At 35.1% G+C, this 14,747-nt stretch overlaps 1 protein-coding gene and 1 pseudogene across 3 annotated transcripts; one reads left to right on the top strand and one right to left on the bottom strand.

Moving 5' to 3' along the window:
- Window positions 1-199: 199 nt before the first annotated feature.
- On the bottom strand, window positions 200-6,632 carry LOC143469266 (solute carrier family 2, facilitated glucose transporter member 8-like). 2 transcript variants are annotated; one of them, XM_076966905.1, is made up of 11 exons: window positions 6,437-6,632; window positions 5,423-5,585; window positions 5,144-5,260; window positions 3,867-3,956; window positions 3,665-3,762; window positions 3,220-3,379; window positions 2,919-3,107; window positions 2,660-2,765; window positions 2,486-2,566; window positions 1,947-2,155; window positions 200-1,671 (listed from the first exon to the last, which is right to left on the bottom strand). In XM_076966905.1, the coding sequence occupies exons 1-11, from the start codon at window positions 6,532-6,534 to the stop codon at window positions 1,480-1,482; spliced, it is 1,503 nt and encodes a 500-aa protein (XP_076823020.1). In that variant the 5' UTR covers window positions 6,535-6,632; the 3' UTR covers window positions 200-1,479. The 2 variants fall into 2 exon arrangements, with proteins under 2 accessions (XP_076823020.1, XP_076823022.1); XM_076966907.1 differs by lacking the exon at window positions 6,437-6,632 and having other exon boundaries at window positions 3,665-3,916; window positions 5,423-5,564.
- Window positions 6,633-11,103: 4,471 nt separating this feature from the next.
- On the top strand, window positions 11,104-14,421 carry LOC143469243 (phosphopantothenoylcysteine decarboxylase-like; annotated as a pseudogene). The gene is made up of 2 exons (XR_013119088.1): window positions 11,104-13,382; window positions 13,497-14,421. The product of XR_013119088.1 is annotated as a phosphopantothenoylcysteine decarboxylase-like (transcript).
- The last annotated feature ends 326 nt before the right edge of the window (window positions 14,422-14,747 follow it).

Here is a 14,747-nt window from a genome sequence, read left to right as displayed (position 1 = left end):
AATCACATATCTCTAATTCTTGCAATAGAATGTTAAAATCAAGATTGCAATTTTGGGCCAAAAAATTCAAATTTTATCACTTTTCACCTACGATTTAGGTTATTTATAAGTTTTTAACCTAAACATGCGACCTGGAAGTTTTCAACGCGCCATTTGCTAGGGTAATCCCCGTACTGAAAAACAACACTGGCCAAATTGGTCTATTACATTTTTTTTATTTTTAACGTCCAACAAAATCATGGAAATCGCAAAATTTCAGCATATACGGCTCCTACAAAGCTTTGCAGAGTAAATAAATTCGGTCATGCGGCTTCAACGTATGGCTGCAATTTGAATCTTTGCTAACTTCTTAAAAATTGCAAGTCCGACAACATTGGAGGATAGTTACAGTGAATGACAGCGTTAACTATTCCTTGTAAATTTTTATTTATAACGTTGTATTCATAACAAAAAAAAATTGTAAAAGACTAAAAATCGCTGTCGTGTATTGGATTTAAAATTTTATTTACAGCTTAAAATATAAGGTAAGAGGTAATTACATAGACAGGATTATCCTGCAACAAATCACATCATAGTCAAAACGAGGTACGCGATAAAAATATAACTGAAATGCAACCAACACTGGAAAGACTAAAATCAAAAATTCTTCGTGAATATTAGCGCAATATTTTTACTTTACGTGTAATTAGTGAGAACAATATGCAATTGTTAGCGGTAAATCCTAGTTCGTTTAGGCACTTTTATGTCTCAAAAGCTTAACCGACAAAAACAATCATAACTCTCTTTAAAAATTAAAGTTGTTTTACAGCTTGTTTATCCGATTAATGTTTTGAAAACACTTACTACACATTATCACTAGAATTTTCACAATTATTATTAATAAATTCAATCATGCATTTTTCAGCGATTTGGATTGACACTTTGTTATAAAACATGTTATTTAAAGCTCACGGTTTAGCTATGTAAGCGTAGGCATAGCCTACGTTTACCATGCTGCATATATTTTGTGGCAAATCACTTTAAAAAGCATTACAGTACTGCAATATAATGGTAAAATTAAGGAAAAAAATTTAAGTGTTTAAGGGTGAAGCACAGGGATTAATTGCAAAATACTAGGTAAGGAATAAGACGCAAACAGTAATTTTCAGATGTTTTACAGTTCGTAATAATTGCAGAAGCAGAAATACGTAGTCAAAACCCTCATATCATTCAAAACTAACAAAATTTAAAAGAATTAATTAATGCAGAAATTGAGTTTTGTTCAATTGAGTTGAATTGACCGCTTCTTTCAAACACCATGGCTGTTACGTTATAGCAGCAGTAGGATAGTTTTGTGATTAATACCAGCGAACAGTAACACTGACAACGAGAATATAGAAATAATTAAACAGAAAAATTGCATCGAAAAAAGGTATTGGTTGTTACATCAAAAAAGTAAATATTGCACAATGCAAAAACAATATTTTCTAAAGTAACATCCTATGCAGATGGGTGAGGATTTTCATCATCTGCTTTGTATGAGCTGATAGATTCATACTGACTATGAAAAGATCGCTCAATGTCCTCCAAACTTCTATCTTTTGTTTCCGGAATTAAAAAAATTGTAAATAAAAGAGCCAGGAAAGATATTCCAGCAAAAAACCAATAAGTTCCTTGATTAGTGATGTGTACCTTAAAATATGAACATCACCTTGAAGTAAACAAATTTGGGCAAACAATAACCAAAGATCCATGTCACTTGCATTTAGGTACAGCATCAGCGACAAAAAGTCATTCATATGATATTCATGCCGACTTTTTAGATTTAAGACGATTCTAGTTTTTAGTTTTTAACATGGGGTAGTCTAAAGACCTTAATCCAACCAAATTTATTAACCAGATTATTTTGTGAATTCACGAAAACACAAGTCAGGCGATCATAATTCCTAAACAAACTTCCTAGTTACCGTCAAATCTTTGAATTCCTTTGTAATTATAAAAGCTGACAGCAAGTTGATAGTGGTGACAATACCACCGCATTTTCCTTTTGCTCGAAGCGGTATTAGTTCTACCATCAATATCCATGGTATGGGTCCAAGGCCGATTGAAAATGCAGCCATGTACACCATCAAACTCGCCAATGCAAGCCATGTCAGATTGTGTGAATCGTTGCCGTCTATATTCAAGAAGGAAGTCAAAATACTTTACAACTTCTTACCAATGATCTTAATTAATTGACATAAATGATGTTTCATGAAACTTCATTTTTTTGTTCCTTTCTTTTTTATAAAAAACATCTGCTTACTTTATTGAATTTTTTAGAAAATAAAATGGTATTCCCATAACCAGGTTTGATTGGATAACCACTAAAAGATTTTAACAGATTATGTTATACAATATGTAAACTTTCTGCTGACTTTGTCGAAGTACAAATTTTGACGGACCATTGGTGAAATTTATCAGATCATTTCGGTTTCTCATAACACCTTAAAAATACTGGCCATACCTGTTAGCTGAAAATACACTCCAAACGTTATCATACTAAGACACATGACAGTTGTGCTGATGATCAATAAAACTTTGCGACCTGTTGCAGATGGCAAAATTTGTAAATTAAAAATGTATAAGAAATATATATTTATAAGAAGCAACAAAAGTTCCAATTTGAAGACATTGTCACCTGTTTTATCTATTAGCAAGCATGAAATAAACGTAAAGATAATTTGAATTCCAGCCACAAGTAAAAGGCCCATTTGTTGCTTGGCATCAGTCTCAAACCCAGCATCCTTTGAAAGAGCATAGTTTTATGATTCTGTTTGCAACTTAGCCACGTTCACACTTCAGAGGCAATACGACTAGCATGATATAATGAAATATTGTCAACATGCAATTCTTGAACGTTCACTTTTCTTCACTTTGAAACATAAAAAAGGTCTAACCTTGAAGATATTCTTTGAGTAAAACATAACACAATTGATTCCACTAAATTGTTGTAAAAACATGCTTGCAGCTGACAGAAGCAGTGGCTTGCGTATGGCAGAGGTAAAAATGATATCTTTCCAAGTTGCTTCAGTGCTGTACATTGTTATGCTGTCGTGCATTTCATCTATTTCAGCGTCCACATCAGCCTAAGGAGATATCATAAAGCACAATGATTAGCAAAGAAATAAAAATATAACAAGTCATTGTTTGTTATCCGTTCATTCACCAAAAGTTATCCATAGCATATATCAAACGAACCGTTTGCCTGATGTATTGCAGAACACTTTGAGATTCTCGCCGCTTGTTCTTCATGTACAAGTGCCTCGGTGTTTCTGGTATGAACAGACATAAAATACAGTACAATGTCGGCACTGCAGCAGAAGTCAAAGCAAGCCACCTCCAATCTAGGGCACCACCTGCAACAGTAAAATATTGGTAAATAATATGAAATAATTAAGTGCAATAAAATTGTGGAATGCAGGATCTCCCTACAGGAAAGGGTGAGTCTGGTGATCAACGTCCTGGTATAATAATATCAGTATAATGATGTGTAATAAATACAAAGAAGAAAAAGGTTTATGAAATATCATAAAGTGAGTCTACATGAAATACATTAAATCATACAAAACTTCATCCTTTTCTCCATTGCCATATTCTAATACTGTTCAAGCTACAACACTTGCAGTGAAAGGTCAACTTAACTATTGCATAAATGATAAAAATTCCGATAACAATTGAGAGTTGGTTTCCAGCACCAAGAAGCCCCCGATACCGTTGCGTTGAAATCTCACCCACATATGTCTGTGAGTAAAGAAGAGCATAATTACTGGTATGTTGCAATGCCAGTATGTAATTAATGTACGCTGGTGGAAAATACTGCCTTAGTCTTGAACAGATACACTTACTGGTACCACTAAGCTTGTGAAAGCAACTCCAATTCCAGTGATGACACGTCCTATGTAAACCATCCATATATTACATGCGTAGGAAATCAGCTGAAAATAAGTACTTCAGCGGGTAAGTAAAACAATTGTTACAACTTACTGATCATTTTGCCACTATTTCTGAGAATGTGCTTAAATCAAAATTGAAAAAAAAAACAGTACAGGTTTGTTGAAGAAAATGTAGATCTGCAAAGATCAGATGGCCATTATATAATATTTAAATTAAAAAAAGACATCGTATTGCTGACGGGAAGCAGTACTGATGGTCATCTGCATGATTTTGCAAAACAATATAGAACATAAATTTGTCATTGCTTAATCATTGTTGGAGGTTCTGATTTCTCTTTATCAGGTAATTCAAGTACTTATCTACGCATTCAAGAAAGTTTGGTAAGATATACACTATAGGAGGACTTGTGAGTTGTTAAGTTGTAGCGGCATATTTACAGCAACCTTTTTTGACTTGAAAATTTGACTACAGCAGCAAAACTGCTACTGGCAATCTGGCATATTTACAATTCTATTGTAAAATGTTGCAGTCAAACACCAAACTTAACCTACATTGAAAGCAGTAAAAAATTTTGATGCAGATTTGCTTATAAGCAAAATTTTTTGTAAATTTTCAGAACCCAAATTGCTAAAAAAGTTCAAAATAAAAATTTTGTTGGTAACTTTTTTAGCTAAAATCAGCATCATATGCACAATAACAACATTAAACGTGTTGCCTGCAAACAATCACATGACATGTCACACAGCACAAGCCAACCAAATGTGTTCATTGTCAAAAATTAAAGGTCCTTTCATCATACACAGGTCATAGTCCATTTCTTTTGCAAACACAATGCAAGCTAAATTGCTAACTGACATTTGATCAACAAGTTTTAACAGTCAAGCGAATGAACAAAGACATCACCCACAGTCAGCATCCTAAGTTCATTGCAATTAATTGCTTACACACAACAAACTTTCAAAAAAAAAGATGAATGGCTCAGCAGGCATCACCACACTTGCAAACTATCTTGCTATATATATGTATGTATTATAATTTATGTTTTTAATCTCTTTAAATAACTTTTAAATAGTCTAACAATTATAAAACAAAGCTGTGTTAAAGGTTGGTCGAGTCACTTTTGAAATTTTTATCTGAAGTTATGACAATGGTATAGTATTTAATCGTGATATGAAGTTAGGCCACAGGGAAAATAAAGTGAAATTTAAAGTAAATTTTCAAAGCGTACCAATAGTCCACCAACATATGGGATGGCAGATAAAATAGCTGTGAACTTTCTTCCAACAGACTGCATGACCAACCCAGCAACTAAACCACCTACCACACCTCCTAGCGTCACTAACGACTGAAAAAAATAAGTCAAATTATGCAACAGAGATGTAGAAAGCAAGCATCACTTTCTTTTAGAGTTGAATTCATTGACAATATTACACAGCCAAACATTGACGTTTGGTATGTATATATATATATATCTGTTGGCTAATATTAAATGCAAATATTAACTTACACCTATCCACGATGCTTCATCCTTGCCTACGGGAACAGCATTGGGGCGGGTATCCTTTTGCATGCTTGGGATAAGTGGTGATGACAATCCCAACATTATTCCGGTACAAATTGCACCACATAACATTATGGCAGCTGATATGAATAAAACAGAATGGCGTTCTCTGTAAGAGAGTAAAACATTATTAAGGAAATGTAACAAAAGCTAGCAATAACAACAGGCTTTGTTTTACAAAGAATATGAAATACAATGTTATTTAACTACTTTTAAAAGGGTAACTAGGAAACCTTGCGGATACAGCCAAATAGTTAGCAGAAAATGATGAACTATGTAAGCAGCTTTAGCAAGCTTTGTAGAAAGAAGACAGGTAATGGGTTATAAAAAGCATTTTTCTTTTCAGCATTCAAGCTCAGGCAAAACTCTACTACAACTTGATCATTTATTGATGCTACTTTTCAACCCTTTTTTCATGTTTAACTTTTGAAATTAGGGTTGTTAATTATCACAAGGTAGTATCGTTGGTTGGTACCGTATCGTTCAAAATATTATCAGAAAATTTTAACTTTGTCATGACAGAATTAGGTAAAAAATTTTGCCACACTATTACTGACGGCATTATGCGTAGCGTAGTTATATGCTATGTACTTACTTGAACTTTGTTTTGTGTGTAGTAATATTAAGCAATGTTATGCAGTGCAAGTGGGTCTAGTATACAAGTGCACAACCACAAGATGCCTTTGTATACTAGACCTCAGCTACTCAAACTGTGATCTCATCTGGTTGCGCACTTGTATACTAGACCCAAGCAAGCATCCTTACAGAAATTTATTTAGTAATACATGTAAGCTCATTACATTGTTATAAGATTATCACAATATAAACCATAATATTTTTGCAAGCGAATTAATTATATTACCCTCTAGTATTTACAAAATGTAAATACTATATAGGTAGTAAAGTAGTCATGTAGTTGGATTTTAACTAGCATGCTTAGCTTAATGTTTATGCTCATACCTTTGTCCATGTACCTCGATACTGTTTTGATCTGAATTTAACAATGGTGAGTTTTCATCTGTTTCTGGGTATTTGCTGCTAATTCTTCTTTCAGCCATGCTTAGTTTGCAACAAACAATTTTGTTTAGATGAGATCGATACCGGTAACTCTGATACAACTCCTAACTGTACTCATTGTATAAAACATAATTAAAATTTAAAAAATAAGGATTTCATTAAAGGCTGCCACTATTTCACCGAAAAAAAAACGTGTGTTCAAAGCCAGTTTTCACAGTTTTTTATTAACCAAACTTAAATGTTATATCCTTATAACATATCAACCTAAACCTAACCTAAATCTACCTTCTAATCTATATTTAACTTCAGTAAAACCATAAACAGCCAAAATCAACTTCTCGCACACCAGTTCTCCTAACCTAACCGCCTATCTCCAATAGCGGGCTGCTGCGCTGCATGACATACTTGCACTCACTGCCTTCATTAGAACAGATTATTTAAAGTGGGCACTCAAATGACCAGGGAAAAAGAAGCCACAGTCATTCTGGCAGAATCAGAGCGCCCGTAAGCCAAGAAGTGTTTTCAACAAAAAAAATTAAAAATGCCTGTCTTAATAAAGCAAATAAATTCGACTGTTTTATTGAAAGTTTGACTGAGACGTGGGAAATTTTTATTTTTAATATGAAAGCAAATTTCATTTCGTTTACCACTGACCAGATTAGATTGTTTCTTTCTGTCCGGAAAATGGCGAAATTTCGCTCAATTTCACGCTGGCACGTATCTTAAAATATTCTGGAAATTGGATTTCCATTGTTCGGTTAAATACTTTGCGGCGTTCTGCTAAAAGTCTGGTAGAGACGTCGGCGTTTTTTTATTTTTTAATATGAAAACGAAAGAGATATAGTGGAATTGATTTCATGTTGTGTCATCGTTTAACGCCAAATAATTTTTTTACTCCATTTTTAGTCTCTTTCTTGCAATTGCTATGCTCCTTTTGAACAAAAACATCTTTTAAAATTCTTATAATGTAGGAGTCAACATATTGTTCATCAACATCTTGGTTACATCGCCATGTTGCCAATTACGCTGACTTTCGAGATGTTGCAGGTTAAGTCAGTTCCAATACGGTTTATTCGGCAACTATTGAATTGCATGAAAACAGGACGGCAGAGAAAATATACTACACATATAACAAACTTGCCTGCGATTTAAGACTGGTTTAATTTGTAATTGAGCAATATTTCTTTAGTTGACTTTTGCAGATCAAGATAGCCTATGCAACGTTACTACATAAGGCCATCCGCCAGAAAGATGCTTGCGCAACTATTTTATGTCGCCTACATAAACTTCGGTTACTAGTTTATATTTTCCGAAATTTGCTGACTAATGCCTGTGTTTTATAAACTATGAAAAAGGCATAGCCTATATTCTATATACAGTATCGACTTTCTGTGGTGTTTTCCGCAGAGTTTATTTAATACAGTAATATGCAGATTATTATGTTCTGCATTTTTACGTGGTTACTGGCACCTCTATAACGTCATTATTAGTTTTATTAGCTTTCGTTTGATGGTCTTCACAGTCTTTGTAACGTCTTTCACCACTCACCACGTTTCCGTTTTGTATTATATAGGTTCTGTATTATATAGGTACTGTATTATTATAGGCTATAAGTTTAAACAACTTAGGCCTAATTGTTAAAAGAGCATCATTGTGTTTTTCACGTTAACAGATTAGAGAACGCAGCTTATCGAACAAAGAAATTTAACCCTGTTCAAACGCGCTGAATATATAAAAAATTAAGTTTTTAGCTGCATTATCGTAATTGATATCATTGTCATCCATGATGAAGTAAATTATGCTTTTGTTATATTATACGCAGCATAGATAATAATCATAATCATTTTGGTTTGCACAAACATCGTTCCACTATAGTACCCATGACAGATAGACCTACTAATGAATATAAGTGGTGAGAAATGACCACCAGGTTTAAACCATGCAAATAATTTTCTCAGTCTAAAGATAAAGATTAACCTATATCATACCAGCTTACCACGCCATATCTTACAAGAAAAAGCGATGTTCCGATACCAATGCATCGACCACTTTTCTTTAACGCTGCATCAGCATCGGCTCATCAAAGATCAACCTATATTTTTTTACCTTTTCAAGAAACTGATTTTTCGATGCGATGACCATAGTCGTATTTACCCACACGATTGTTATGTCGAAGTGACTATTTCACCGTATGTAAGTCATGCAGCCTGTTGTTCAAGATAGACGGTTAGGTTAGGTTAGGATAGGTGTTCCCAACCTTTTTTGTCTCAAGATCTACCTTTAAAATAGCCAAACTTCCGCGGTCTACCAGCTTAGTGTCATATCGCAAACGCACACACATTGTTTTGGTATTTCTTCATCTATGTTACCTATTGCTAATTTCACACGTTTTCAAATCGCCCCGCCATGAACCTGTAACGCAGGGGTGTCAAACTCAATCGCACCAGGGGCCAAAACTCAAAACTTATTTAACGCCGCGGGCCGTAAGGATAAAACTTGATTGAACGTTTCCTGACACGAGTATATGAATTGGAACAGTCAGCGAAACAGCACCAAATTTTTGTTTTTTTTGACGGTTTTGGCTGGGAATAAATCGATTTATTCTATCGTATGATGAGGCAACTGTTGTGCTGCTGTATTGTGCGATTTGTTATAATCTTGTTTCTTGCTTGAAAAAAGTAAGTTATACTGCACAATGATCTCGCGGGCCGGAAATAGTTCAATGTATAAAATAGCATTGCGGGCCAAGTTTTATTGTAAAGCGGGCCGGATGTGGCCCGCGGGCCGGATGTGGCCCGCGGGCCGGGAGTTTGACACCTATGCTGTAACGGCACGTAACGTAAAATACATTGTGATGTCACAAGAAAGTTTACAACTAACTAACTAACTAACTAACTAACTAACTAACTAACTAACTAACTAACTAACTAACTAACTAACTAACTAACTAACTAACTAACTAACTAACTAACTAACTAACTAACTAACTAACTAACTAACTAACTAACTAACTAACTAACTAACTAACTAACTAACTAACTAACTAACTAACTAACTAACTAACTAACTAACTAACTAACTAACTAACTAACTAACTAACTAACTAACTAACTAACTAACTAACTAACTAACTAACTAACTAACTAACTAACTAACTAACTAACTAACTAACTAACTAACTAACTAACTAACTAACTAACTAACTAACTAACTAACTAACTAACTAACTAACTAACTAACTAACTAACTAACTAACTAACTAACTAACTAACTAACTAACTAACTAACTAACTAACTAACTAACTAACTAACTAACTAACTAACTAACTAACTAACTAACTAACTAACTAACTAACTAACTAACTAACTAACTAACTAACTAACTAACTAACTAACTAACTAACTAACTAACTAACTAACTAACTAACTAACTAACTAACTAACTAACTAACTAACTAACTAACTAACTAACTAACAAACAAACTAACATTTATTAATAAAACGATATTCGTACAGAAGCAGTAAAACCGAAATCCTTTCCATTTTCTCCCTTGCATAGAATAAAATCCGCAAGTTTAAATTTCTGCTTTGGTGAAGTCGGGGAGGTTGTTTCGTAACAATTCCGATGTTTTTGCGATTGGTCAAATAGATTATTTAGTTCAAATGTAAGATCCGGTGCAATGTCAAATTTGTTTCTGGAATTGTGACGTAGAGCGTAGAATTGTGAAGTTTCAAAAAATGTACATTCGAACTCAAAAATTTTATCGAAAAGCGAGAAAGTTTTGGTGGTGGCGATAACCTGAGGAAAGTGAAGTAAGACCGCACTAAAATCGATTTGTAACAAAAACAAACCCAACGAAGCGAGGCGCAGGTGAGATCAGAAAAGGCTTGCAGACACAGTTGAGCTTCTTGCATTACCAGTTAGGTTGGTTGAATGTTTGAGAACATGTTCAAATCGGTAAAGAATGGGAAATTTTAAGCAAATAGTTTATACCGGTGCATGTCTACATTGTTACACGAGTAAACTTTTGAGATACTCGCTTACATGAGACTTAGCAACCTTTATGTGAGATAGACGGTTTTAGAGTTACTGTCTGAGCGGGAAGGTTTTTCAATCGCCTGTACTTAACAATAGAAATTAACGACTCACTTTGATTCTTTTTTAAATTGAAAGTGTTTTAGACACCAGATTGTAACGATTTCACATTTTCACTAAGGTTGATAGCATTTGAAATCTTTTACACAGCAAACAAAGCATATTGAAAAAATGTTACCTAATTCTTGTTATAAAGCGGTTTAAATTCTGCGCACTAGACTTGTTCGGTGTGAACCATATGTATAATGACGTAAAATGTGTAAGACTTTGTATGGTATCTGCGGCACGTGTGTATGTAATAATTCTGGCAGACTGGAAAGATTTTGGACAAAAGTTAAGTCAGACAATAGAACGGCTAACAAAATATTCTGGAAAACCATCCGCAGACTACGGAACAAAAGATCATCTACTGCAAACTCTGTTAAAAACCAACAAGGTGGCTTAACCAAAAAATATGATATTCTTGGTGGATGGAGAGAATACTTTAAAGATCTATTAAACTCTGTCGCAGAAACACAAACGATATTTTTTCGGAGAAGAAAGTATTCTCATTGATGCCGAAGTTACCCAAGCTGTAAGATATCTGAAAGCTTATAGGGTGACTGGTTGTGATGAAATCTGACGTAAAATGTTGAAGGCTATGGCCCGGAGAGGAATTCTCTGGCTGACCCGTATGTGTCAAGTGGCATGGAGTTCAGGTAAAACACCAAGAGTTTAGCAAATGGGTGTTATCACCCCAATACACAAGAAGGATTGTTCTAATTAAGTCCACCTGGTAAGGTGTATGGCAAATGTCGTGAAATAGTTGAGTCACAACTTGAACTTAAGAACACGCAGAGTGATTTTGTCCCCGTCGAAACACAACTGATCAAATTTTCACTCTTAAACAAACTTTCAAAAAGTTTTGGGAATATGCAAAAAATTGTCTGCGCCTGCTTTGCTGATCTCGAAAAAGTGTATGATCGAGTTCCTCTACAGATAAACTCTGGCGAGTACTGCAAGAGTATGGTATGGATAGCTTACTAGTAGCCAATGAACAATGTACTTCAATCAATGTACAATTGCCCTAATGTTTGTGTTCGTTTGAACAGTATTACATCAAAGCCTTTCACTGTGGATGTTGGATTTCACCAGGGATGTGTGCTGTCACCTCTGCTTTTAGTAGTTCACATGAACTGGATAGATAGGCACAGCCTTGGCGAAGAGAGTGTCATGGTTGGAAGCAGTAGGATCAGTCATTTGCTGTTTGCAGATGACCTAGTTCTTCTGGCTTCTTCCGAATGTGATCTTCATCATGCACTTGATGGTTTTTCAACTGTTTGCAATGACTCCGGGATGAAAATAAGCATAAATAAATTTGAGGTACTTACTTTCTCAAGAAACCTCGATCAGTGCTCACTGCAAGTGTGCTGAGAAACACTGAAACAGGTGGAGAAGTTCAAGTACCTGGGAGTGCAATTCACGAGTAATGTAAGGCAGAACACTGAATTAGACACCCGAATTGGAAAAGCAAGTGCAGTCATGTGTGAGTTTCAATGTTCAGTCGTCATGAAGCGAGAGCTAACTGAGACTGCAAATCTCTCAATTTATATGTCAGTTTTCCTTCTAATTCTCACCTACGGTCATGAATCTTGGATAATGACCGAAAGAGTGCGCTCATGGAATTTTTAAGAATAGCTTATGGTGCAACGCTACGAGATCAAATGCGTATTATCAAAATCCGTAAATCTCCAAATGTCGAGTCCATACTTCTTCAGATTGAGAGTTCCCAACTACGATGGTCATATCACCCCAATGCCTCAGGAAAAAATTCCAAATCAAGTCATGCTTTCCACACCAACTGATAAAAGACTAACGTCAGCCAAGAACCAGTTGGTACAATTACATCACTGGCCTTGCCTGGTCACGACTGGGAATCCCTTTAGCCCAGTGGTTCCCAAACTTTATCTACTCGCGTACCATTTTTTTGGTTCATGTAGTGTTCGCGTACCACCTACATTGTAGGTGGTCCGACAAAACTCCAGAATTCACAAATAAAAAATGATAAGCAAAATGTTTACTAAAGGCTCGTGAATATTAAACAAAAATTAGTCGAACTTTTACCGCCCTCGCTACAGTGCTACAGCATAACTAACGTATTACAAAAACTAACTTCAAGGATTTGTTATGTAGTAATAAACGACGTTCTATTTCGTCACAAAGAAACCCTGTTTTACAATCCAATGCGTGAATACCCTAAGGAATTAGTATTCAGTAGGGAATATAGCATGAAATTTTACGCTCTACCTAATTTATGTGAATTAAATTAATGCCCAAGACAATAAAAGATCTTTTGTGATCGTTTAGTGTGAATTTGATAAGTTGCTCGCGTACCACCTGGAAGACCTTCGTGTACCACTAGTGGTACGCGTACCATAGTTTGGGAACCACTGCTTTAGCCGAACTGGCAAAAGATCGTGAACTTTTCCAGGAGCTGCCGCCCCACGACCTTCCTGAGAGAAAGAAGTTTTTGAAAAGAGAGAGCATGCACAGTACATACTTTTGTTTGTAGAAACTTGAATAAATTTGCTCATATAGTGGGGCACAACCCTTCTAATTATATGTTCAGTGTTGCAGGTTCACATCAGTTGCCAGATGGCTAATGTTTTGATAGGTTGCACTGGAGCGGTTGCGGCAAGATATCTACCAAATTTAGTTGCAAATCTTCAACTTGCAGTCAGAGACATCAACTTAAAAGTTGTTACAACTAATAATGCCAAGCATTTCTACTCAAAAATCGAAATAAATGCTCAGGTATTGTTGTAATGTCTTTTTAGCATGCATGTATTGCAACACAGTGCTGATTAAACCGTATTTAGCTATTGGTGTTCAACTCATATTGATCAACTTGTTAATTTAATTACCTAGGTATATGAAGATAGAGATTTATGGGCCTCTTGGTCAAAGATAGGTGATCCTGTTCTTCACATTGATCTAAGGAAATGGGCAGATATATGTGTTGTTTCTCCATTAAATGCCAACACTCTTGGCAAGCTAGCATGTGGTCTTTGCGATAATTTGCTGACTTGCGTTGCTCGAGCATGGGACTTGAAACGGAAACCTTTTCTCTTCTGCCCGGCCATGAATACTTTCATGTGGGAGCATCCATCAACCAGACAGAACATTGATAGTTTGATACTTTAAAAGAATGGGGTTATATTGAAATACCTCCGGTTAAAAAAATGTTGGCTAGTGGAGATATTGGGTATGGTGCAATGGCAGACATTGATCATATTGTCTCACAAGTGCAAAACGCATTGCCTTCTCTGTAGTATAAGGTGGTATTGAAATCAAAGCTTGTAATCAATAGAAAACTGTGATGTTCGTAGTTTATGTTTGTGCTGTACAATAGACCTTTATTCTTTGTCATGGCCATTGGATTATTAGAGTAGGTGCACCTGTCTGCCTTTCACCTATCTCTTACAAAATCCATGTTTGTGTCAGGGTTGTAACCAAGTCGATTAGAGTTGGGATTCAAGTCGAGTCATTTAAACTGTGACTTGAGTTAAGTCAATGCTCTTAATTTAAAGAAAATCTGATGCAAAAACATGTTTGTAACCATCATTTGCTGCTAGGCTTGGTACTTCACAGCGATTGCCTGAATTTAATTCTATGGCTTTACGAGAAATCCCCGTTTGGTGTATTATATTCTACGAAGTGATTATGTCACCGTACGTAGGTCACGCAGCCTCTCGCGCTCGACATCCAGCAGAAATTTTGAAAACTATTTTCTAGATAAAAAAATCGCCAAATATCTAAAAGTTTATCAGAATAAATTTCTATGATAACAACATTTCATGTGCTGAAAAGTTTAGCAAAAGGCTTAATTAATATATACTCATCAAAAAATTAACTTGACTTCTCTGATAAATTTTATTTTTGAAACAAAAAAAATATTTTTTTTAAATCCTGCTTTCACGTCCTTTAAAGCGAACTGCTAGAAAATACTAGATAAGTTAATGACGTCAAAGGCCCTACATGTGCGTAATATATGTTTCACATTACTATAGAGCTTAGGAACTGCTCCAATTGCAAGAAGTGCATTTTGCAAAAAATTTAAATTGCGATAAACTGCATTTAATATGATAGCTTCTATTTTATCTTCACAGTTTGAAGCGT

This window comes from Clavelina lepadiformis, chromosome 8, assembly GCF_947623445.1.
Source record: "Clavelina lepadiformis chromosome 8, kaClaLepa1.1, whole genome shotgun sequence".
NCBI lineage: Eukaryota > Metazoa > Chordata > Ascidiacea > Aplousobranchia > Clavelinidae > Clavelina > Clavelina lepadiformis.
The sequence above is the reverse complement of the archived record's forward strand: the minus strand, read 5'-3'. Positions and strand labels throughout refer to the sequence as shown.

Coding starts and splice junctions, on each gene's coding strand:
- LOC143469266 (XM_076966905.1), bottom strand. CDS start 6,534: ATGGCTGAAAGAAGAATTAGCAGCAAATACCCAGAAACAGATGAAAAC. Junction 3,380..3,664: donor ATTTTTATCATTTATGCAAT/AGTTAAGTTGAC, acceptor TTTTACTGTTGC/AGGTGGTGCCCTAGATTGGA. Junction 3,108..3,219: donor TGCAATACATCAGGCAAACG/GTTCGTTTGATA, acceptor ATATCTCCTTAG/GCTGATGTGGACGCTGAAAT.